We start from the raw sequence: 25575 nt of genomic DNA on the forward strand, positions 1-25575 counted from the left end.
CTGATCAGGAGGAAAGGGTCAGAGCGGCTCCTCGACAACCAACGGCTGCACGCTTCCACGCTCCTCACCAGCCTCCATTTCTAACGCTTGACTCGCACTCTCGTCGCATGTTCCGTGGATGATTCCGCCTGACAGCTGTCTGAGTCGCGTCTACCGGGCAAGGTGTTTTAATTACCGGGTCTCTAGAAGTAACGGACAGCGGAGAAGCTCGGCTAGCAGCGGCTATAACGAGGCAATAGCAGGCTAGCTAACGTTAGCCAGCGACCTGGCTAGCTGCACACGGGCTGAGCATTGCTCGGTGGCGGCGGCGGGGCGGGGGGAGGCGGTGTGCCTAACAGTGCCGTTTGATGGATCCGAGAATCGCCTGGTTTCAGCCAGAACAACGTGGACCAGCTAACAACCTGTGGATGCAGATTTGGGAGACGACACAGGGTCTCGGGTATTTGCATGTGAATAACGGCTACAGCGCAGGATCGCAGAGCACGTCGAACCTGAAAGCCACCGTGAACGGGGCGTCGGTGGCCGTCCTGACCGGCAGGAACGGGGCGATCGACTCAACCGGGGACGCCAAGACTCAGGAGATGTCGGCCACGATGAGGGACGGGGACTTAATAGAACAACGGGACTTTATACCACTGGAAACCAATAGTAACCACAACAACCGAGCCGGTGGCAGGGGCGGTGTCGGTGAAGGGGGGCAGCACCAGCAGGGCAGCGGGGTCGCTGTGCTGTGGAGGGGACTCACGGATGGACATCCCAACAAAAGGAAAAGAGACAACAAAGCTAGCACTTTTGGATTCAATTCCAGTTTCTCCAACACGGGAGCCTATGACGGGTACACGGGCACGCCATGGAAAGACAGAAACTACTCAGAAGGAATCGTAGGGTAAGAGAGAGTTTAATGAACTTCACTGTACCACCATTCACTCCTGTACCGCAGAGGAAGCCCCCCATAAAAGCAGGCTTCAATGTAGCTGGTGCTCGGCAGGGGGAACCCCTGACACTGTGGAGCATGTGGAGGGATCAGGTGTCGGACGGGAGTTCACTCGATTTTGTTTCGTAGAAACGACAAGCACGGAGAGGTTCGGTCTCACCCCACCCACTCGGTTACCTCCACCCATTGAGTTCATCGAGTTTCTGCACCTAAAGATCTGTCAGATCTACCAGTGAACGCCCACATTGAAAAGCAGAGCGTTTGAATCAGCCAGTCAGATGCCAGTGATTGACTCCTTAGATTTTTTTAGACTTTAGGAGGCCTGAAATATTTTAAGGAATTTACTTTTGAACTTAAACTTCAGATTGATTTAACTTTGCTATTTTTCTCTCAATTGTAGTGTCAAGATGTATTCAGATAATACAAATTGTAATCAGCCTACCTGGTTATTCACAACACCTTTCATAAGAGTTTGCTCATTAAAAGATGTTTACTGGTAAAACAAAAGCTGTAAAAATCATAAATTCATACACCAGTGGTGAAAATATTAATGATAAATATGGTGAGAATGGTTAAAAAAACCACAATTCAAGAATGTTTAAAACTTTTTTTTTGAGTAAATCATGGCATCGGTTGGGGAAAAAACTACATTCTGAAATTTTGAGATGCCGCCTTTTTGATTTACATTGCTCACAATTATAAAATCTCTGAAGTACGGTATTCCTCCAAAAACAGCTTGGGATATCTCATTTTGTAATACATTTAGAATCACTGGAAGTGTTGCAGTTTGAATGTGTTCAAATTTTCCATCTAAACACCTGGAATTGGTGGTATAGATAATGTTTCCAGTCCAGAACTTTGGTTTTCCATCCTGCCTCACTATTAAAATGTTGTATGTTGGTCAATCAAAGAATACAGGCAACCAACTCAATGTTAACTGTAGAAACTTGATATGGTACAGTGTGGAGTACTATCACAAGGTGAGGGTAATGTTGCACTCAGCCAATCTGTCAACAGCATGGCTTTAAAAGGCAGAGCCCTGGGGAAGTAACAGCGTGCTACCCCCAACAAGTGTGACACTTTTACTAGAAAAGTTACATCACCGGTCCGCCTCCTGCCTCCTGAAGACCACACATATCAGCTTTCAGTGGGGATGTTTGCTAAAAGAACCTCAACTTCTAATGTACACAATCATGTGTATATTTTGTCAGTTAAACTGGTGTTTTATTTTTAATTAAATGCATTAATTGGCAGTCGCTCATACACCAGTGCAGATGCCATGAATTGAACCCAATATGCAGCCGCACCACTAAGTGCAGGCTGCTTTTCATCAATTAGATCTAGTGTTTCGCCTTGAGATAACTACCAATACTCTTTAAAGTCTGGCTCAGCAGCTGTCTCACACTTCTTGAGAATCTGATGGCATCAAATAAGTTACACATTCATCTACAGCGTCTGAAGAAACAAGCAGGTTGGTCGATAGTCGCAGCAAAAAAAAGGAAGTGAGATTCTTTCCTTCTTACTGAAGAACACAATATTTGGTGCTTTCCAAGTTTTTTTTTTTAACAAAGTGAATTCTCAAGCTGTCAGATTAACTAAATTGTCAACATAGATAAACACATTTTAACCAAAAAGGGTCTGCACTTTCAAACTAATCTTGGTCACCTAAAGAAAGAGGCACAAAAAGACAACTTTCATAAGCAAGTTTATAGCAGCTGAAATGCCACTGAATAATTCCCTGTTGTGCACCTCATAATGCCTCTTGTGCTCATAAGATCTGGAAATAACAGTACACTTAAAGTTAGATTGTGTTGGAAGTTTTTTTTTAAATTGAATTATTCTAACAAATCATGGCTTTGCCTCATTTAAATCTTAAGTTTGAAAGTTATTTATCAAATGACTTCCTCTACAGAAGCATTCTTACTATGCTTTGGGTCATAACCGACTTTGGATAGTGTTGTCATTTTAATTTTCATCAAACTTTCTCAGACAGGTCGCGCTTGACATACACATACACTGACTGTTTTTGCTTAGTGTTGGATGCAGCACACAGCCAAAATCATGAGATGTTGGGTCTGAAATCTCATATTGTTCGTTGTATCTTGTAAGTCTTATTCTCCTGATGCCTCTTATTTTAGTTCGTCATAACTTGGATGGACCTTTTTGGTGGAAATTGTTAGCTTCTTTCTTTTTTTTTGTTTATTTTTTTTTAAAGACTTTCTAGGTGCGAAGGTCTGCCCTTTCTCCCCACCCCTTCTGTCAGACTTGTGTAGACAAGCAGAACACCAGAGTGCAGAGCTCAGTGTTTGGCTGATCCTCATTTATAGTAATATGGGAGCTCAGTGTTTGCATAAGGGCATTCCTTAGTGATTAGCTCTACTAATACCAGAACCTGAACCTCAGAGCCTCATTTTGGACTGAGCACCACTGAGAGCCCTCTGTCTGGCCATACTCTGGTCAGTCACAATTCCAGCATGTGCTGAGACATTATAGGAAAACTCTTTGGAAAAGCACATGCATACATTTGGAGTTGATGCGTGAATGGTGCATGTGTGGACTTGTATTGATTCCTCCTGGTAAATCTTTGCTCATGACGCCTTGTTTTGCTTTGAGAATCAAGTCTGTAAGTGAGCTGATACTCCATTACTGGTATTTGATTTACAGGCCTGTCGTCATTCAAAGTGCGATGAGGCAGCTTTGTTTCTCCGAACCACAGTAACTGATGAGATAAAGAGCTGCTTGCTTGTCTAGAATGCTGTCATCGGCATAGTTATTATGTTAGATAAAGTTGCTTTCTTTCAAGAGATATTGAGTACAGAGCACAGAATTCCACTTCCCATTTCACTTTGGATTATTTTATTTTGAGAGCTGGGCTCTGAAAATCATTGTTATATTTGGTATTCATAAACAGCAAAAAGGTTGAATATGGGAGTAAGTTGAAGCACATTTTTCCACGGGACCGTCTCTGCACTATATTTGGCCATGTGGGTTGGCTGGAGAGGCAGAGGCATGTGCTTATTTGTGTTTGACGCGCTTCCAGTCTTTCTGGAACTGGGAAGATCCAAGCGAAGCGGGCTCTCTCCACGATGGCAGCGGATCAGTGTTTACATGCTCCACACGGCCTCGCTTCCATTAAACGAAGCCAAGCCTCTTGAGAGAGGGAGAAACCCGAGCTCTTTTTTCTGTTCGTCCAATCAGACTGGGAGCTTGAAAGGAGTGTTTGGGCCCAATTTCTCTTGTCGCGTAGAACAGTTATTTAGATTCTTAATATGGGCAGAGGAAGTCAGAGCAGCCTGGGAGAGTCGTGGCCCATTTCTGTCCCGCTGAACTGTGTTGTGGGGTTTTATTGTTAGGGCAGGATGCACTGTTCCAAAGTTCCTCTCATTTTATAACAGAGAGGCGTTGTTAAAGAAAGTGATAGGTAGATGTACATGATACTAGATGTACTACTGTTGTTTTTACAGTATGGTCAAACTAGATCAGGCCTCTGGCGTTGTTGGTAACCCTTTTATTAGTGAAGCACATGTTGTCAATGTAGCATGACTATGACAGCATAATTATGGTGGAAGAAAATATTTCAGCACTTCAGTAACAGAATTTTTACATCTCTGCGAATATTAATGAAAAACTCTCCTCTTGTTTCATAATAATTTGAATAGCGCAATGCTCTAAACATAGTCACTTGTATTAAACTCCCGAAAAGCTTTTTTTGTCGGGCTCAACAGGCCAAGCCTATGTTTTGGCATCAAGTAAATTTGTCTTTTTCTTTTGCACATAACTAGTAGTTATGCCATTTTTATGTTTTGGTCGTGATCGAAAGCAAGGCATCAAAGAGGTTGAAATGAGTTTTCTTAACAGGCTGGCTGTCTTTCATGACAGGGTGAAGAGTGTTTGGCAGTCTAGAAGGAAATCAAGTGGACTTGCTGCTCTGCAACATTGAGAGGAGTCAGATAAGATGGTTAGGGTCTCTGATTAGGATGCTTCAAGTTCATTTTATGTTTGAGGTGTACCTGGCACAGCCAGGACGAGGCTTCGGGGCCAAACCACATCCTGCTGTGGAGACATAAAGTCTTATTTGGTTATGGGTCCTCTAAAATGAGCTGGGACTTGTGTACATTTCTGCTCGATTTTCTGCCCCAGCAACCTCTTATGGATAAAGCAGGAAAAATATGAATGGTTGAATCTACATGCATAGATTTATAACCTAAAAAGTGACAGTATGCTGTAATAATATCTGAAATGGCTGTGTGTAAACTTTTCAGTCTGCAGAACAAAAGACATGCTGAATCATGGTACATGTTTAATACAAATCATGGCTCAACTGTGAGCTGTTACACAACTTTTAACTACAATCATTGTGTGCTGGAAACCTGAGGAATTCATGTGTGACTGATGCTTAGCACTGTACCTGAATGCCTCATGTCTGGGCTCTATTTCTGACAGCTACATGTGTTGGTCCTGCTACTGACACTCTCCAGAAGCTTCCCTTTAGCTTGCAGGCTTACAGGAATAACCTTGACTTTGAAATCAGCCCATAAACAGAGCGTCATGTTTTTGCTGTGCTGAACCCCTTCAACCCTCCACTCCACAAAACGTTACAGGAAATGCTACTTCTTAATCACTCAACTGGCAAGACTTATTTCTCATCACAGGTAAAGTACTTCAGTGCTGTTGTGCAGCACCGTGGAGGAATACCTGCAGTGAGTGCAGCCTATTCCAGTTCAACTGAATGTGGCTGTTCACAGCATGGTTTGTCCCAACTAATCCCCTCGCAATGGGAAAACTAAGGGCTTGAGCTGTTCTGCTTTTTATTCTGACATGTGCATTTTAATCCAAAGCATTCACATGTGCTCCGTGTCCTATTCTTGCAAAGAAAATGACTCCTGTGGTTGAAAATGATGTAAGAAACGTGCTCCTGATTAATTTGTGCTGTGCCCGGCAAAGACGACTAGTTCCAAGTGGTGGGGCGGCACATCACTTGCAAGCTAATGAAATGTGTGGTTAAGCGCCCACTGATGAGTTGCCCCAGCTCAAGAATTCACTGCCATTTATTGGGGCTGTCTCCGAGAGATTTATGAGAGCCAGCACCAGCACACAGATAGCACCCCTGTGACTGGAGCTCTAACATTAGAGCCGCAGTTCATCCAGTCACTACTGGCCTTGGCATCAGTGTCACACTGTTATTGTCTTTCTCTGCTCACTGGCTGGCCCTCAGCCAAAGCGTGTAAGCTTGTGAAGAGAGAAGCCTGCGCACTGGTCCTTTGGACTCTAGGTGAAGCAGGCCCCCTCTGAACAGCACGTGTGGGCAGCTATCCATAACTCAGCCTTCCATGTGTAGTCAGGAATGTGTTTTTTTTTTTTTTTTCTCCTTTTCCTGTCCAATGGAAACCCTTCCTGCGCTCCAGACTGATATAGTCAGCACAAAAACACGCAGCACTTGGCTTGTCATTGGACTGTGGTGTTCCAGGCTACAGATAAATAGAGCTGTATTTGTTTAAAGGTAAATATTGACAATAAAAATAATTTGGAAAATGTTTAGTTATTTTCTTTTCTACGTTGATGTTTAGCTTTAGGGGGAAATAAAACAAACTTGAAGTTTAAACAAAATGTTGCTTTTCCTATTTCTACATGCTTTTTACACTGTTTTAAAGTTTAGTGAATGACTGTGAATCTATGGTGAAACAAACGGTCAAGATCCCTGACTTCCAAAAAAAAATTGAAAGAACATTATGAAACAAGACTTGATACTACTTCTGTTATGACTGTTTGGTTGCTCTGATGAAAAGCATGTTTACAAATTGAATAAAAAAAATTACTGTATCATGCCTGGACCACTACCTGTATTTTAAACTGAGGGTCCAAATGATTATTTTTGTTGTCGACTAATGTACTGATTACTTGTTCCAATTAGCTTTGATTTTTTTTTTTTTTTTTTCAAACACCTATTCTCTGTTGTGCATTATAATACAGCAGCTCTGGGGTGTTGGTGTTTCCACTGTTTGTGTTCAGCCGTAGTGCTACCATAGAATGAGAGCTGAGTTTGCATTTAATGTGTTTTTATGGTTTATTTTCAGTGAAATGTTCCCAAAACTTTGGAAGCTGGGTTGGAGTTTTCAAGCCTCTTCCCTCTTATTCCACTGAATGTGCTGCGTTGCATCCTTCTCAGCGGTCTTGCACCATAACTTGCCTCATACGCTTCTGATGCGACTGTTTTAGTTGTAAAAGTATGTTTTTAACGTTCTTCCACCACTTCCTTGCTGTTGGCTGTGGCAAACGGGGAAAATGGACTCGCTGCGTATCTTTAGTGTTGTGGCCGCGGCACGCTGTGGCGCAAGCAAACCACAGCCGGAGGCATCCGGTAGAATAACAGCTATTGACTAGAATAGGGGCTATGTGTGGTGCCTGGCTTGCCGGGCTGCAGTGCGTTGGTTTGTTCGACGATGATGCATTCTTATTCTGTTTCTGTGCGGGATGAAAACAGCAAGCAATACTGCCACCAGCACTTCCTTTAGTGCTCTGCAGCGACAGATGTGCACAAAGCAGCTGGTTTGTGATTCTATCATCCAGCAATTTACGACAAAAACGACAATAACATGACTCGTTGGCACAAAAATTTGCGTCGACGAATTTTTCACATCGACGTAATGGACGACATCAGCTGGTTGTCGCGACACTAAGTGAATATGTGTAATTTATTTTTTTGCATATTTGGTGGCCTGAGTCTTTCAGATATAATTTGAGCAATTAATGGTTTTGATAGCAACTTACTGTAATGTTGGGCTGCGCTATTAATCAGTTTTAAATCATAATTGAATCATTTATTGAGCCAGATATTAAAAAAGTGAAAATCGGAAAATTTATTTTTGACTTATGAATTAAGTACGGCACAACACTCTCACCCCCGCAAAACCAAGTGGCTCAATGAAACCAAGTGGGCACAAACTGGCCGAGGTGGGATCTTGGGGCCCCCTCACAGCCCCGGGTGCATGACTGTCCCCTCCTGGCCACCCTGTTGGGGAGATGAAGCTTGAGTGCATGCAGTGGGACCTGAAAGCCATCAGTGAAAAAGAGGAGATTTAACTTTCAGAGTTTGAGGTTTGCAGTTGTACTTCATCCCAAATAAGGAAATATGCTAGCTCATTTTACACTAAAAGGCAAGTATTTGAAATAATTCATCCTATTGTATTTTTGTTGTTGTTGTTGTTGTAGTACAAAAACACAATCGAAATTCAAGTTTTCAAGGGAAAAAAAAATCGGCATTGTGTTTTGAGCCAAAATTGTGCAGCCCTACTGGAAAGCTGTGTTGCTGAGGAAGAACAGATACATACAGTATTAGCCATGGTGACCCTTGACTAGTGCCGTACTTAAGCCTACTAAGCAATGCGTAATGCCGTATTTATAGTCCAGCTGCTTCTGTTTTGACCGCAAAGCCCTGCTGCATCAGCGAGGCATGACCAGAAACAATCAGCTGTATGTGTAAGTCCTGTGTAAGAGGAGCTGGTTGATCCTAGTGGCCAACACCTAGCACCCTGGATCAGTACATTGATGAAACTTTAATGAATTTGCCATCTGTGAGACACTGACACCTCTGCTTGTGTTTGACTGGCCTTGTTCTCAACAGGAGTGCACGGCGCTACTAGTTTGCCTCTCAGCTGGATGTGGAGTCTCTAAAAATCTTAAACACAATATTTAAATATTTCACCCACGTATGCATTTGTATATATGTATATGTTCAATCATAAAGCTTTTAGATGCCCTTATTAAGGTCACTCTCCATACTACATATGACCGTGGCCTTTTAGTATATATATAAACTTGTTCCTTCGTGTCTGCCACCATCCTCTGTGCAAGGAATAGAAAATATTTCTAATGCGAGGTGATGAGCCTGTGCAAACGGCTCTGCAGTCAGGTTGGAAAACGGAGAGAATGAAAACCGGCTGGCCACCTGATGCTGCTGTCTCCCAGGTCGCCTCTTGGCTTTTTCTGTGACACCAGAACTCACAAGAATTCTGAAAACGTGCCTACTTGCATGCTGAATCTGAGATTCAAGTTTACCAGAGCACAGAGCCCATCAAACCAGCTGGAATGATGACAGAAACAGATATGTGATGAGATGGAGTGACAGAGTTTTCACTCTGAGTCTAGTCTCCATACATTTGCATGTTCCCTCATAGTAAAATTCAGGAGGAAATTGAAACTTTTTTTTTTGCAGAATAGTGCATAATATGAGAGAAGGCAGACAGCCAGAGCCAGATGGTCCTCACTGGCTTTCTAATTTTACATACTGGATTGTGTTTCTGTCTGGTGCAGTGAGCTTTTGTTGCTGCATTGTTTCTACTGTAATAATGGAGAACTTGTAACCTACAGAAGATTGTTTCCTTAATATATCAGGTCACTGAGCTCAAAGTATTCATACAGTTGGCATCAAACTAGTTTATGTGCACAACAGCTTTTTGTTATGGTGAGCCAAATGGAGATGGAGGAAGTGTAGGATAATTAAACTCATCTGTCATTCATCTTTTTTGCATGATCTTTCCATTTCTTTGCAGCTATTGTAGGGAAATGAGTTTCGATCACATGTGATCAACTGACACCTGAGAACTATGCTAATGCCAGGTGTGACCTGAAGCGCTCAGAGCTGTCCACTTATGATCAAATTGCCCAGGGTGCATGCTTACACCGGGTGTGAATGGGGCCGGTTTCAATTAACACTGTTGTGTCTGTCACTGCAGAGACAGCCTGTTACTGCAAACCGAGGCTTGGCCCAAATTTTCAAGCCTTTGTGAAAAGAGGTTCATGATGTTGACGCTGTTTTTGGGTAAAAGTAGCTGTAATGATGGCTACAAGTATTTATTGTATGACGGCTCTCTTTTGAAGAGCAACACCTGGTCACTGGTCTTTCCAGCTACCAGAAATCCCATGCTTCATGCTCATGTTTTGCTATTATTACAAATTCTAATGTATTGAGTATTTGTTCCCAAAGAGATGCTACAGAATGCAAGGGTAACGTAGTGCCTCAGTATGAGTAACCCAGTCTGGTGTGACTATAACCTGTATTTTTTTTTTTCCTCTGTTCTGTCCAACATAACAGATGGCTCTCATACACATGAAGGCATTTCAGCACCACACCCAGTTCAGCCTTTCCTCATTTTTTCTGTTTCACCTTTGAATTTGTGCTGCCTTCATTTTTTCCTCCTTCACATTGTACTGCTTAACTTTTCCCCATTCATTCTCATCTTCATACATCAGCTGTGTTTGCTTTCCTTTCTTTCCTCTTCCTTCTCGCTGGCTGAACGCTGACCTTGGCTTCCTTGGCAAGGTGTTGTACTGTCATTGTGTTGTGTACTGTAGGAATTCTGAGTTTCCTGCTGCACCTCAATGTGACTAATATACCGGAATGGAAAAAAAAAAAAAAAGTCTGCGCATAACAGAGGAAAAACAAACAGTTGAGATAATCCCATCTGTTACACCAAGATCTTAATGTCTTTTGCTAAGTTCCAAGCCAATACTGAGGCCAGATAAATATGATGTATTTATTTATTGCATTTATATGTTAAAATGTGGTTGTCTGTGACTATTGAGCAGTATTGAGAATGGCACCAAAGATGAAGTTAATAATCACCTTTCATGTTAATTCCTAACGCTGTCCATTGTCCAGTTTGTAGCTCATGGCCCAGACATGGCTCGACTCTACTTCCTTGATTTCTATTAGTATTGTTCCTAACTGCAGAACGTGACTCCTTGGAGTAGCACATCCATAAAGCAGAACAGCTTCAAACTTGCAGCGAAGTTGTCATCAGTAGACTTGACACAAAATATACGATGAGCATGGTTGTTTTTCCACAGCGGGGTACCAATTGTTGTTTTTCAGGAGGTTAAGCACGCAAAACTCTGGAATGTAATAATATGCTGTCCAAAGCTATTGAAAGGGCGGAGTGTGTAGGAGATACCAGACCAGGAACATGTAGTGCAATGCCAGAGTGCACTTATTACCAGCCAGAGATAAAGATAAAACCTGTTGGTTCTGCAACCATTTGTCTTTCACAACAATTATTTCAGTATTATGGTGGCATCAGGAAGTAGTAGTCAGAGGCACAAAAGCATGAAAATCAAGGGACTCGAACAGGATTGCAACGAGTATTGCACTGCAGCACCTGAACATGTTATGTATTGCCCAGCTGGCAGAAAAAGAAACGGGACCAGTTTTGATAGTGGATTAGATGTTAAAGCAATTTCTTAAGGTGTGCAGGTGTGAAGTGTTCAGATATGAGGATTAGATCTCTTCTTCTCTTGATGAATAACTTTGCACTTTCAACTGTTGGTTGAGCAACAAGATTATGGGTGAGATCATCCTTTTGCTCTGGAAAATTACAAGAGATCAGCCAGTAAAGTTTAGCAAAAACAGGAATCGAAAAGGGACTAGCATTTCAAGAAACATGACTGTCTAACTGCGTGTTTCAGGCTCTAGATTAATGTCAGCAAGAACTGCTGGGGGAGAAGTGTTAAGAGAGTGAGATAAAAGCTTCCCCCTGCGGGAACTGCAGCTCTCTGGAAACCTGTTCCACAAGATTACATAACATTACTATGATATAGGCATGTGGGATTATCTGATAAGCTGTGCTAAGGGTCCATGTGCTCTCTAGGTAGGCTGCAGGACTGAAGTGTGATTTCATGAAATGTGATTTTTTTTTTTTTTTTTTTTTTTATTGTCCCATTCAAATGATCGCAAAGCAGCAGCAAAAACGTGTTTCTTGTGAAATTAAATCTTTATGCTGCAAGACATAAAATGCTTACACTATGCTTTTGTAGTAATTAAATACGGTGTAAAAATGACTTTCTTTTAGGTTTTAATGAGTTTGAGCTTTAGAACTATACAGCAGATTGTATTCTTTCAGCACATTGCATAATGCAAAACTAATGTAAGTGTAAAACTGGGGTGTTTTAATGATGCGACAGAGATCCGCAGAGCTGTATTCTCTTAGCCGTGAAATGAAAACTAATGTCTTTGTAATGCAGCTCCCAGCTCCTGAGTTTCTGTTCTTCAGAAATGAAACCCAGTCTGTGTTTGGGGCTGGAGCCTCGACAGTGTGCTCAGGGAAAAGAGAATTGCCACTACATTGTAAATGGTATTTGTCAGTGACTGTTTTGAATGAGGGCCAGCAAGTCGAAACAGATATGATTCATGTTTTGAGACAAGCTGCAGGTTTTTGTTTATTAAACTGAGACAAAAGATTGATCTCAGAAATAAAGAGAGGCTAGGAGAGCTACACAGGTAATCCCAGCAAACAAACCCCCCCCCGTCAACAATGAACTTGATGCAAAGAAACTCCACATCAATCCATTCCCCTTACTTTTGTGTTTGTGGTCAGCTATCTGAAGACTTTCTGAAGATAAAGACAGCTAATAGAAGTGTCATTTTGACAGATGTAATATCAGCTGGTTTGTGTTGGGTGAACAGTACAATATGCAACTCCATGATCTTGTGTTATTGTGGTTTTGCCTTCAGGTCAGGCTGCTTGAAGCTTGTCATTCCCCTGCCCTCATTCATCAGCTTTATCAGTGACATCTTGCATTCACATTCGCCTAATGTAGACTTGAGTGCAACCATTTGAGCAAAACATGCCGCAGCAATAGCAAATAATTCAGTACTTTTGAGTGTTTGTACATAAAGATTGTTGATGGAGTGTGCTTGCCTTGATAAAGTGATGTTTGCACCTGCTGTTTTTAAGTTGACCTTGTCTGCTACTGGGACTAAAGGCTTATTTATGCACACAGAACCATCTGTCTGTACTCTGTATTCAGTATTTCCATGTTCAGTAACTTCTAAAATACCGAATATGTTGACAGCTGACTGCTGTCAGATTGTCACGTTGAATCTGTACCTTTTTGTGATTAAGACACGTGACTTTTAATTGACGTCATATCCATGCACTTGTAACTTATTTGCAGCTGCACCATGTGTGATTTATTTAGATTATTGCTTTTCTCTTATATCCTGGACTCAATGGAGAATTTGAACAGCTGATGATGATATGACGTCACTTTGGCCTGTCAAGAACTTATAATAGGAGAGCAGAACGATAGTGTCAAGTTTTAGACAGTGGCCTGATAACCTTATTAGAACTTGAAGTATTAACCTTTTTTTGAAAGAAACAAAAGTTCGAAGTACATTTTGAGAAAATAATCGTCTCTGAATGTCTCTTTACATATTCTGGACAAGATGAACATTTTCAAGAAAATTCAGTTTCTACTCTATGCCCTTTTCTTCTGGATTCCTTTTTGTCAAAAATATAATGAAATCGCCAAGAAATCATGTCATTCATCTACGTTATTCACAAATTAACCTTTGGCTTTGATACTAATGTTACTTCTTCAGAAATAAAGTTATTAGCATTTTATTGAAGATTTATGTTATTGTTTGGTTTGACAGCTGCATGTTTGACACCCTTGGTGTAATTTTTCTTTCTATAATGCAAGGAGATCACAGGGTCTACCTGCATGCCCCTCTCTGTGTTGGCTGGCTGACCAGCATGCTCAGTTTTCCTGGATTTATACAAACTCTCATGTGATCATCTACAAGATAAAAAGGGAATAGATCAAGGATTGCTGAAAATAGCAACAGTTAATGTACTTTTTTTTTTTTTAATTGGAACAGAAGAGCAAATGTGCTTTGCTAGCATCTGCGTGTTCAGTCTTCCAAGTAGAAATCCCAGTTTATTTTTTAGGAAGATCAAATACTTCAATGTCGATTCGGTTTCAATACATGATTTGGTTTCATCTCCAGTGTTTTTGTTCAGCTGCTGAGGGGTATTTTTTCCCCCTCAAGGTCAACGTGATAAAGCCAAACCCAAGAGAAGATAGTTTGTAATCTGCCACGTGATTTGTGGGAAATCTGTGTTGCAGGCTTCTGTTCACCAAAAGCCAAGAAATTAAGATGGAATCCATTCACTTGTGCTTTACGCAGGTGAAGAGAGCCTATTTATAAATCTCTCACAACACACAAATGCACAGACACAGTGCTCCTTAGGGCGTAATCCAAACAACAGTCAGTCTGCGCCGGTAGCCGCGAGTGTTTTTCTTGTCCAGCTCTCCAGCATGCTTTGCTCTGTTGCTTTATTTTATTTACAAAAAGCACAATGTCATATTTCTCCTCATTGCCTCTGCCATCTGCGGATGGGAACAAGGCCCTTCCTGGCCTAATGTGGGTTCGCTCTGTGGCTCTATGTTCACGTGTGTGTGTATGTGTGTGCACATGCTGTGTGTGCTGTGTGCCTGGATGTTTGTACTTCTCATGCGACTGCCCACAGAGACTTGTCCCTGCGTTTATGTGCATGTCAGTCTGTGAAAACTGGTCAGTGGAAAAGGTCAGAGCATGTGGGCAGCGCGACCTGTTCCAGGACATGAGCAGTACCCTCGCTTTGTCTGTCTTGATTGAGTGCACTTGTTTGTGAAGGTTTTTTTTTTTTTTTTTTTTGTTAACTTGCATGTACAGTGGGGATTCCTCTTTGGTTTTCTCTCTGTAGAAGAGATGATTGATTTAGAACAAATCTGAGGTTTATGTTTCTGCTGCAAATTTCTGATTTATCTCCAACAAATATTCAGCTCCGTGTTCTTCACTGATGCTTTGAGGAAGAAGCCACCTGCTCTATTGTTACAGGAACAGAACCGTCGCGAAGAACGGGGACAAAATAGGTCACCCAAACTAATACTGCAACTCATGATTTCACTGATAAGCATGAATCAACCTGGAAAGTTAATAATAGGCCTATTCAGAGAGACTCCTGCTCTTGTTTTTTTTTTTTTTTTTCCGAGAGTGAGTTTCAACTGCCAAAAGAAAGTTTCTTTTTTTTGCCTTTGCCTTTTAGTGTTGGTATTACATAATATCATATCATTTGCTTGTTGAACCAATACCTGCAGTCTGTGCTGGTCAAATAAGAAATGTCAACCTGATCCAAGCTGTTGCTTCTACTTGATTTTGGCGTATTTCTCGTGTTTTGTCTTTGTGCCCAGTTCTCCCCTACCCAGTGCGTGTCTGTTAAAATGAACAAACCTGACTGTTCTCTGTGTTCTTGCAGGTTGCACGAGGAGATCAATGACTTCTACAAGTACATCTCTCCAAGGCCAGAGGAAGAGAAGATGAGGCTGGAGGTAGTGGACAGAATAAAGGGAGTCATCAATGACCTGTGGCCCAGTGCTGAGGTAATCTTCACCTCAACAATTCAAGTGAAATCCAGGAAGGTCGTGACTGATAACTGTGAGAAACTGCTGTAAAACTGTGAACATGAGGCTGCTTTACTGTGCGTAATCATCATAATACAAGGAATGTCCATGCTGAGTGGATGAAATGCCTTCGATTACTGCACACATGGGAAACACCAGAAATGATAAATGCTGTTGTTTGTTTATCTGTCACTAGTTGGTGCTGATTTTATTTATTTATTCATTTAGGTCATCCAACCACATACACGTGCACATAGCAAACATTCAGACCCCTTTAAACTTTTAAACTGCTTTTCCTCATCATATCTGTTATATGAATCAAATGTGAGACCATGTGATCCAGGTGATGGTGCAGTAAATGGACAGTCTGTCTAGGGAAGTTCTGTTAAATTCAGAACGGTGAGCAGCACAAACTGCACTCTGGAGTCCTCCATTGTTTAGTCGAGCTGCTCGTGCATGTGCAGAAGTACTTCCACACATGTGCAGGACTCAGTCTGTGCCAGATTTTAAATGGGGACTCGTTTTTCTTAGGAAAGTTTCAAGTGTTAATAGAGTTTGGGATTAAAAGGGATTAAATGTGAACATTTTCAAGACAGCATTTCTTTGCGTGTAAATGAAAGAAAAATTCTTTGTTAAAAGGTTTTTCTACTGCCATTTTCATCATTCCGCTAAATTCAGATCTAAATGAGTAGGTTGTTTGTGGTCCCTGATTTGTTTTAGTCCTACATTTAGAAAAAAGATTGATTTGTTTTATTCAGTAACAGAGTGATATGCGGGAGGCCGGTGCTCACTGTAAATCATAAACCTTTGAGAATGATTAAGAACTATGACCAGGCTACTTTGGACACGGCAGTCACTGTAATTTACTGCTCTGAATTACCACAGTTGGACTGGATGTGATATCAAGCTAATGGCCCCGAGGCCTCAGCCTTGCATAAAGCATCCTCTTGTTTGGTGTTATCGGCCTCCTGCACGGTGCTCCGGTTGGGCCCTGTTATCAGCGCCACCTCGGGCATTATTGCACACACTGACTTTGATGCTGCTGATAGAGCAGCATGCTTTAAAGTGTGTCTGCCCAGAGCTTAGCAGGTCCTAAATAAGGAGCACAATACTGTCCCGTTGCTGGCCAGCTTGATGCTTTTTCCACTGCAGAATAAACAAGAGTGGCAGGGGGGGCATCCAGTTTAAGTCATCATCTAAGATTTCAGAGAGGACACCAGACTTGGTGAATTTTGATCTCAGTGAAATGTTTAATCTCATTTAACGTCTGCGCAGGCTGAAGTTTGTCTGTCGAGTGTCAGGTCGTGACAGGACGCAGCTCTCCTTCATGACCACATGCAATTACCTCAGCCTTCGCAGAAGTACCCAGGACCGTGTTCATTCATAAACACAGCTCCACAATCAGCTTAGCCCAGGACATGTGACGTGGCTGTAAACCGGAGTTTATACTACTGACTGTTGTTGGACGTGGGGAGGAGGTTTAAAGGAGCGAAGCCAGGGTCAGGGCTTAAGTCTATTTGTGCACCTCTGTGGGAGGCTTGGAGATATTTTGGTCCCCTCCAGGTTAAGAGATCAGAGAATAAATACGTTATTTTATATTCAAGTCTCAACTTTCACAACAGTGCAGCTTGAAGGAGATGATCACTCTATTTGTTTTCATCCCGTGTGTGTGGTTTGTTTCGGCCTGTCATTATATCAGCACCACGTGATGCTGTACAATAATATTTTTGCAGTCTTGAAGAACAGGTTTTTGGAGTGGTGGAAGTGCAGCGTGGGAAACGTGAAAGGACTCGACTTTAGCACTAGTGTTGCACCATGTCATTGCAGACTTATCTGAATATGGAGGAGCTCATAGAAAGTTTGTGATGTAACACCATAAAAGCATTGATTACCCAACAATCCAAAATCAACCATTTCTGCTCCAGTGTGTAACTGTGCCTGATCTTTGCCTCCAGGTCCAGGTGTTTGGGAGTTTCAGCACTGGTCTTTATCTGCCAACAAGGTGAGCTCCTGCTGATTACAACGCTGTGATTGTGACCCTGCATATTCCCAGGAACACTTTAGAAGTGATCAGAGGTTTTTCAAAATGCGAATTCCATTTTTTTTTTCTGTAGAGAACTGAGTAGATTCATTTATATAACTCATTTCAATAATTTATTTTGAGACCCAAAAGTCTGTAAGACTGAACTGACACCACGGTTCAGCTGAAGATTACTTATTTTCAAATGTAACAGATCTGTTTATTCCCCCCAAAAGAATTACACTGACTTATGTGAATACATTTAACTTTTTCTGTGTCATGACAGTTTATTCAAAATGTTTTTTTGTGTGTGTGTGTGTGTGTGTGTGTGTGTGTGTGAGACCTGATCCAATTATGCTTTGTTTGACTCTTGTTTATTTTTTTCATTCATTCATTTCTGTGTTTTTCTCTCTGGCGGATCAGGTGGTTTAGTAGCTTTAGTGCTGCTGATCCTGGGTATTTTAAAAACCTTATTTAGAGAGAGGCTAGCCACGCAGCCTAAAGACAACAGGAAGGAAACACAACAGCCGACTGCCTCTTCAGCACACTAACACAAACACATCTCTGGGATTAGTGGACTCTTGACATCGCTCTTAGCAATCTTAATCAGACTAAGTGACATGCTGATGCTTGCACGTCACTGTGTGGAACTTATTTTGGGAATACTTTTAGAACATGCATTTGTTTGCACAGTGCACTTAACCTACTCTGTGGCTGTGTATGTGTGTTTGTGTGCTTCTGCAAGTGGCAAGTCACATTACAAACAGATGGTTTTCCTTCCCTCTCGTGGAGAGAGCAGCCATGCAGGGGAGAATTAAAAATAGCTGGATGTAGTGAATGTAGTTTAAGTTTCTGCTGACAGAAACAGAGACTAAATTTGTCCTAAATAATTGCAGTAATTGGAAGAAGGATGGTGTGGCACTGATGCCTTGGTCTTTTACAATAAGCAGTGCATACCACAGACACTTGTCAGATGAAGCTGTTTGGTTACCTGACCTTATGTGAAAGGCATGTGGAGCTGGAGTTGTTAAACTGGGGCAGATCATCTGTTTCATTTGAAGTAATTGATGTGGAAACCTTTAGACATGAATAAATCTTTACATTGATTTTTTGTTTTGTTTTACTTTTCGTGGTTTTGTAAGTATTTCCTGTGTGTTAATCTACCTCTGTTTTTTTCCCCCCTCTCAGTGACATTGACCTGGTAGTTTTTGGAAAATGGGAGACGCTGCCGCTCTGGACGTTAGAAGAAGCTCTCCGGAAGAGAAACGTTGCTGATGAGAATTCCATCAAAGTTTTGGACAAAGCCACGGTAGGCATGATTTGTACTGGCACATATAAAAAAAAAAAAAAAGTTAATATCTTTAAAAATTGTTTTGTATGTTATTTATACATGAATACATTATACATTAATCTGGACTCTGCTGCTGATCCAATGGGTGAATGCACATGGAGAATAAGCAGACTTGGTTCAACCTGAGGCTTGGTCACTGAGTACTCGCCTCTGAATCACGTTTAGCCTAAATGTCTTTGTTGCACGAAGCATCTTCCTGGTTGATGAGTAGCATTACCAGCCAAACAACTCATTTATATTCTGGATAGTACACTAAACTGAAAAAGAGGTTCAAGCATCAATTTTAGTTGTGATAATTTTGGTCTCTATGGTCAAAAGAACTGCTGAGAAACATCTGGTCTTCTGCAGCGCTGACATGCTGTATTTTTGATTGTCATGATAAATAATTTGAAGTAATTTTCAGTTTGTTTTCTGAATGGACTTTTTCCTGTATGTGTTACTGCACATAATGTAATTGTCAAACCTTTTCTTATTCTTGTTTTGTCATCAGTTGTTGGACTTGGAGGTGTTAGTATAGGCGCCCAAGTTTGAACATAGCATTAAGTAATCACACTTCCCCTCAGTTTTGATTCACTCTGCCAGAAAGATGTAAGTTGTGGTGGAAAGTAGGCATAAGTCAGTCATGTCTTCTTCAGTGTAGAATCTGCCTGTTTATGCTGCCAATGATATCAAAGTCTATGATGTTGATTGATTGATTGTCAGTGTGTGAAATCATATTGATAAAAACTGCTGACTGTGCCAAAATCCCTGTAAAGGCATAGTTTTGGCCTAATTAAGCGATTTACACAGATGTGATAAAATAAATAATTGGAGTCCCACAGTGGTGATTTGTTATTGTTTGATCCAGGGTGTGTGTATTTGTTAGTTTGTATTTACAGCAGTAACAGGTGCATTGTGGGTCCTGAACTTGTAGAGCTTTTGTTTTGGATAGTTTCAAAATCACTCAAACTGTGATTAGTGTTTTGAGCCATTTTTACTGAGTGCCACAATAATTGGATTTTTCCCTTCATTTGAGTGTATTTCCTTGACAAATTTAAAGGATTTGTGGGAAGCTTGTCCCTTGTGTTTCCAGTTTTCACTTTTGTTGGGGATTTTTCCGAGCCGATTAGTACGTGAAACCTTTGCTCAAGGATTTTGGGGGGAGGATTAGTGTTGCGGTGCGGCTGCTTGTGCGTGTGTTATTTTCAGGCTTACCGTAGACTTTGACGCAGATTACAAATGCAGGTTTAATGCACAAATTTGTTTTAGCATGGCGCCAGGATGCAGCACTTTCCTCACCGAGTGCCGTGTGTTGCGTTGTGCTCGCAGGTTCCCATCATCAAGCTGACGGACTCCTTCACCGAGGTCAAGGTGGACATCAGCTTCAACGTGAAAAGTGGTGTCAAAGCCGCCCGGCTCATCAAGGAATTCAAAGAGGTGCTCCTCACTCGCTACACTGCCGCTGTCTTAGAAAAAAAGCACCACTTGAAAGAGGAATGGGGCCTACTTTGAGTATTTGAAACATTATTTGTATGTCAATGACGCAGCTTTTCTGAGCGAGACTGATTGTTTATGATCATGAACTGGCATTGATCTCTTTCAAATTGCTGTTTAATAGTAACATGTGTGAAACTATCCTCTTCACTGTAACAGATACAGTATCTAGAATGGCCAATAGGGATTTATTAGTGGAATCATCTAAGTTTTATTGTATAATTTCATATAAAATACTAATTTTCTTCATTAAAAATGAACTTGGTTCTTTCAGACCACAACTATTTTTTCACTACCAGCGTCCTCTAGAGGGTGCTGTGCTACAAATGTCTTACCAAACCCTCTGCCTCCCTCACAGAAATACCCCGTGCTGCCTTACCTGGTCTTGGTGCTGAAGCAGTTCCTTTTGCAGCGGGACCTCAATGAGGTTTTTACCGGTGGGATCGGCTCCTACAGCCTCTTCCTCATGGCTGTCAGCTTCCTGCAGGTTGGTTCTGCTATTTCAGCTTCGCCACCCCTCATTTCTTTTTATTATTAGACAGTTTAGATACACAGGTTAACCTCACAAACAGATTTTGATGAATGGAAATGACTTGACTGCCTGAAGAAAACCCACTCAAGCACAAGGAGGACAAACAACGTAAATTTGTTTCCGCCTGGAAATGAACCTGGGTTCAGTCTCCAGACAGGAGACTGAACTCCATGAATTATTGAAGATGTTCCTAAAATAAGTTGTGATTTAAATCTTATCGTCAGATATCATAAGAAGTTCTAACGAGTAAAGGCTAATGAGTACAAACTTCAACCCTGGTACGAGTGTTTTCTAAAGTCAGGACATTTGGGTGGGTTCTTTATTGGAATAATATTAATTTGTATACGTGAAGAAAATGTGGCGATTCTCTGTGAAACCTCTAAAGAATGTGCATTTTTGAGACAATCATCAGAGTATGTGACTTGCAGCCATGCAGCCAGGTATCATAGCTATGGGCTGTTGTTCAATCCTGTCAGATGTTAATTGGTTCTGATGTGAAGAAGAGACAATGATGAGAAAACATTAACTCCACTTACACCAAATGTAGAGAGGACTCAATTATGGATACCTGAGAAGTCATTATTGCTCTCCATGTAATGAGTTCCAGCATTCCTGACTCCCTCTTTTCTCCTTCTGTGTCTGTATTTGCCAGCTGCACTACAGAGAGGACGTGTGCAGTCCCAACATAAACATCGGTGTTCTGCTCATCGAATTCTTCGAACTCTACGGTCGCCACTTCAACTACCTGAAGACGGGCATCAGGATAAAGGACGGCGGCTGCTACGTTGCCAAAGACGAAGTTCAGAAGACCATGATGGACGGCTACAGGCCCTCCATGCTCTACATCGAGGACCCACTTCAGCCAGGTACGAGGAGCAGACACCGAGGTAGAGAGCGAGTTATCACAAGCAGACGGTCCGTTCTGATAAAATGACTTGTGCCCAACAGACAACGACGTTGGCCGAAGCTCATACGGCGCCATGCAGGTGAAGCAGGCGTTCGACTACGCCTACGTGGTGCTCAACCACGCCGTGTCGCCCATCGCCAAGTACTACCCCAACAATGACACTGAGAGGTAGGAACCTTTACAGGAGAGCCAGAGGATGTGCTGACAAGGGGATCACTAAACAGCTATTCTTACTTGTGCTTCCTGTCTCAGTATACTTGGCCGAATAATCCGAGTAACTCAGGAGGTGGACGAGTACCGGGAATGGATCCGAAAGAACTGGGGGAGCCCATCCCAGAACGATCTGCCACTCAACAGTACGCCCACGCTCTTCTTGAATTCCACTGTTTTCCTGGCCATCCATTGTGTCTTTTGCGAGCCCGCGCCTTAGTGTGGCTAACAACATGGCCTCATGTGCTCCTGCAGGAAACGACGTCACATTATTCGAGTCCCAGCAGCTGGACGCGTGCAACAACAACGTGGCGGACGACGACGACGACGTCGTGGTTCTGCCGTCGGCCCCCAACAGCAAAACCTCCTCCAACTCGTCCTCCCCGTCGCCGTCGCTACGCTCGTCTCCCTCCTCTTCACCGCTGTCTCCGTCTTCCACGTCCACGACGTCCACCTCCAGCGACGCGGTCAGTCCCGGAGCTTTACGTTCCCCTCCCCCCCGCGTTCATCTGCGAGCCGCCACGTGTCGGCGCAGGTGTTTCTGTCCACTCATGCTCTCTGTTGGCCTCCCTTCAGGACTCTGATGGCACCCCGTGCAAAACGGCCAAACAGCAGACTGGTCGCGGTTCGAGTGCCCACAGAGAAAAGTCGACTGTGGTCAATAATCACCGAACACAGAACCACACTGCCAGCACTCCATCTGGAAACAACAAAGGGGGAAAGGTACGTCAGCCATGTTAGAATGAGGTGCTTAGCAGTGAGTGCCAGTGTGTCAGAAATACCATGATTACCACATCAACGGAATAGTTTACAGGTATATACTACAAACATGCCAATATGCAGTTTTTTTTTTTTGCCATTTTCACTCACATTTATTTAATTTAAAACAATAAATGGAGCTGGTATTCCTGTGCTGTCTATACTGTAGCATTGTCACTACTGTACATTGTAATGAACCGCAGCGTCACTCAGCATCTCATTTGTGTCTCGTTCCCAGGCCAGGATGTCTCGTTCGCATCACAAAAGCGGCCACCACGGGCAGCAGAACTCCTCCTCCAGCAGCAAAAGTCATCCCAACAACAAACCACACCACCAGGGCAACAGCAAGAGGAGGAAAAATGTGCGGGACTCGACACAAGAGGACCTGTGCAGATAGGGCTCACTGGGCTCGGCGCCCGCCCCACCTTCACCCCCGTCCTCGTCTGCAACTGACTGTCTTGTCCCACTTCTGCTGCCAGACTCCAGCCTCCAGAGGTTGCTAGTAGTATTTGGAGAAACCTTGAGTCGGTCTCTCCGACGGGCTTTTTTCTGTGTGACAAGCGACAATTTCTAGCAGGAAAGAAAAACTATCAAAAAAGAAAAACTGACAAAACATATAAAAAAAAAGGAATTGTTAATGGAAATGGGTTTGATTATTTGGACCTGAACTGAAATCACAAAAGAGTCAACAAAAATGCTCATTAGCTTCTCAACAGCTTCTTTTAGGGAGCTTTTTTTTTTTCCTTCCCACAGCCAGCACCTGCACAATATGCCTCTTGCGCCTCCTGCTGTAGAGGAAGAGACAGGACGGGTGTCTGGAAACTGACTCTGGCGCAATACCTGGAACTGCTGGCTGGAATATAGGAACAACAAAAAATTTTATCAAGAAAAAAAAAAAAAAAGGAAGAAGAAAAAAAAAGCTGATGGCTGAAATGTACAAATATGAAAAACGAAAAAAAAGTTGAACAAATGTGTACACAGATTTTTTTTTTTTTTTTAAGACGGTCATTTACAAATGCAATCAGTAAGAGTGGGACATAACTTATGCATGAGGTTTTCTTCTTTCCGTTGGTTGATTTATTTTTTTCCCTCTGTTGGTTGAATCTGTTTCATTATGTTTAAACAGGTTATACAAAGATTTGTAGAAAAAAAAACACAAACGAACAAAAAAAAAACAAAAAAACAAAACAGTTAAAACACAAGTAAAATGACATTGTTTCGTATGACCTTTTTACAAGATATACCGATTGAAGTCACGTAAACATGCACATCATTGAGCCTGCTGCTTTTTTGAGCAGAGCTGAGAGCTGGGTCCCGTTTGCCAACAGAAATCATCAGCATCTACTCTTACTCCTGGTTACTCTGTGAGTGCGCAACAGCGTTGACGTTTAAAGCCTCGATGGAGCTGGCGCTCCACCTCGCAGCCCCGACGCGGGACTGAAGGAGCGCTCATCCAGCTCAACAGTACAGCACAGTGTAGAGGCTTTTACGGCAACTGCTAGAGAGGAATCATAATGGTTTTTATTCAAAAGAGAAACAAAATCCTACACTTGAAATGTCAACAATACAACTGTGGGCGATAATCTGCTTTTTTTTTTCTCTCTTTTCTTTTTTTTGGGAGGGGAGAGGATAATTTACCAACCACAAAATCATTTGTATTTGTTAAATGTATTTATTTTTTTATTAATTATATGAGCATAGTATGGATGGATAAATGTATTATTAACATTAGAGCCCATATCTTTGAAATAGAAGAATTTGCTGGGAGGTGCGGTAGGAACAGATGTATTCAGGTACAGTGAAAAAGAAGAAAAAAAAAACACCTTTTATTATTTCACTTTTTTTTTGTTTTGTTTTTTGTTGTTCCAGTGACAGTTGAGTGACCAAGTTACTTTGAAAATTTAAGAGACCATTTTACATATGAATTATATATATTTTTTTTCTGTTTTAATATGTGGCTGGTCTGCTTACTCTAAAAGGGAGATGATTGAGTTTTTTTTTTCTCTTCAATTTCTATAAACTGTCAAAACACTTGTTTCAACAAAAATGTCAATGCCCTGCTGTCATTGCAGTTCCACAACTAACCTGCAGGTGGAGTCATTGCTCTAAATCCTAATCCACACAGAAGCGATGCTTGTATACTGCATTTTGGATAGTTGTTTTGTTGTTGACTGATAACAGGCCAATATCTCAACAGAATGGGCAGCTGCACATAAAAACCTGATAGTGAAGCACAGTGCAATTCCCCCCACCCCCACCCCCCACCCCCACCACCACCCCGTGTCTCCCAAACGGGACAAGAAACACCCACAGTGAAACAAGTAGCCAGCAATAAGCACCTCTTTACATTATATAATACTACTCCACAGTGCCTGCTGCGGCCACATAATGTCCTGCTCACCGCTGAGCCAGGGAAATATGTGTTGGACAGTGAAGCACATTTCAGTCCACTCACTATATCTGGTGTTGATATTTTTTCTTTTTTCTTTTTTTTTTTTTTTTTTTTTTCAAGCACGGTTTCACTTCCTCCCCACCCTTTCAGCATCCATCAGTCAGTTGTGGTTAAAATGCAGTATATAAGCGCTGGTCTTTGTGATGGACAGACAAAAGGAAAGATATTTCAAGTTAGCCGTGCCATGTGAATGTCCACTGACCATCTCTCCTCACTGCAAGAAGGCTTCACACCCAACTGTACTCATCTGAAACGTTGTTTCTCTGCAGCTATTTACGATTCATGCAATAAAAACAGTACCATCAAACCACGTGTGCAGACAGCTTTCTGTATTGTAGCGGCTCTGCTGTGAAGGTGTTGCACGAGTGCTTCCTGCATGACCTCTGCGTGATTGAGACTGCAGCATATTCAGGAGGGAATATCCAATCGATGACTGGCTGCAGGAATGAGTTTGAGCGCTCGTCTGTCATCAACTTGACCATAAATCAGGTGAAAGTAGATCAGAATAATTTGATTCAGGCTTGGATTCCGATGATGCCCAGCAAGGAATGCAAGAAAAGGATGTATTTTGAATTTAAAGTTGTTTGGTGCAGGTGTGTGCAGAACAAAAACCTTTAATTTTAGCTTATCATTACCTCTTTGTGATTGATTCTTATGTCACCCTCTGTGTTTAGCACACAAGTTGATTTATGCTTTATAAATGATCTGTTCACCTTT

General features: G+C 42.0%; 1 protein-coding gene across 1 annotated transcript; it reads left to right on the forward strand.

The window, feature by feature from the left end:
• On the forward strand, positions 1 to 24215 carry tent4b (terminal nucleotidyltransferase 4B). The gene is made up of 12 exons (XM_030089274.1): positions 1 to 886; positions 15010 to 15133; positions 17110 to 17156; positions 18363 to 18483; positions 19834 to 19941; positions 20357 to 20485; positions 21183 to 21396; positions 21479 to 21605; positions 21690 to 21793; positions 21903 to 22114; positions 22224 to 22370; positions 22645 to 24215. Exons 1-12 carry the CDS (start codon positions 348 to 350, stop codon positions 22801 to 22803), a joined length of 2031 nt encoding a protein of 676 aa, XP_029945134.1. The 5' UTR covers positions 1 to 347; the 3' UTR covers positions 22804 to 24215.
• The last annotated feature ends 1360 nt before the right edge of the window (positions 24216 to 25575 follow it).

The sequence above is a fragment of the Salarias fasciatus genome, chromosome 1 (assembly GCF_902148845.1).
Source record: "Salarias fasciatus chromosome 1, fSalaFa1.1, whole genome shotgun sequence".
NCBI classification, from domain to species: domain Eukaryota; kingdom Metazoa; phylum Chordata; class Actinopteri; order Blenniiformes; family Blenniidae; genus Salarias; species Salarias fasciatus.

Excerpts from the sequence above, each read along its gene's own strand:
- tent4b (XM_030089274.1), top strand. The coding sequence starts at position 348 with ATGGATCCGAGAATCGCCTGGTTTCAGCCAGAACAACGTGGACCAGCT. Across the intron at positions 17,157-18,362 it reads GGTCTTTATCTGCCAACAAG|TGACATTGACCTGGTAGTTT; the intron begins GTGAGCTCCTGC and ends CCCCCCTCTCAG. Across the intron at positions 21,794-21,902 it reads GAACGATCTGCCACTCAACA|GAAACGACGTCACATTATTC; the intron begins GTACGCCCACGC and ends GTGCTCCTGCAG.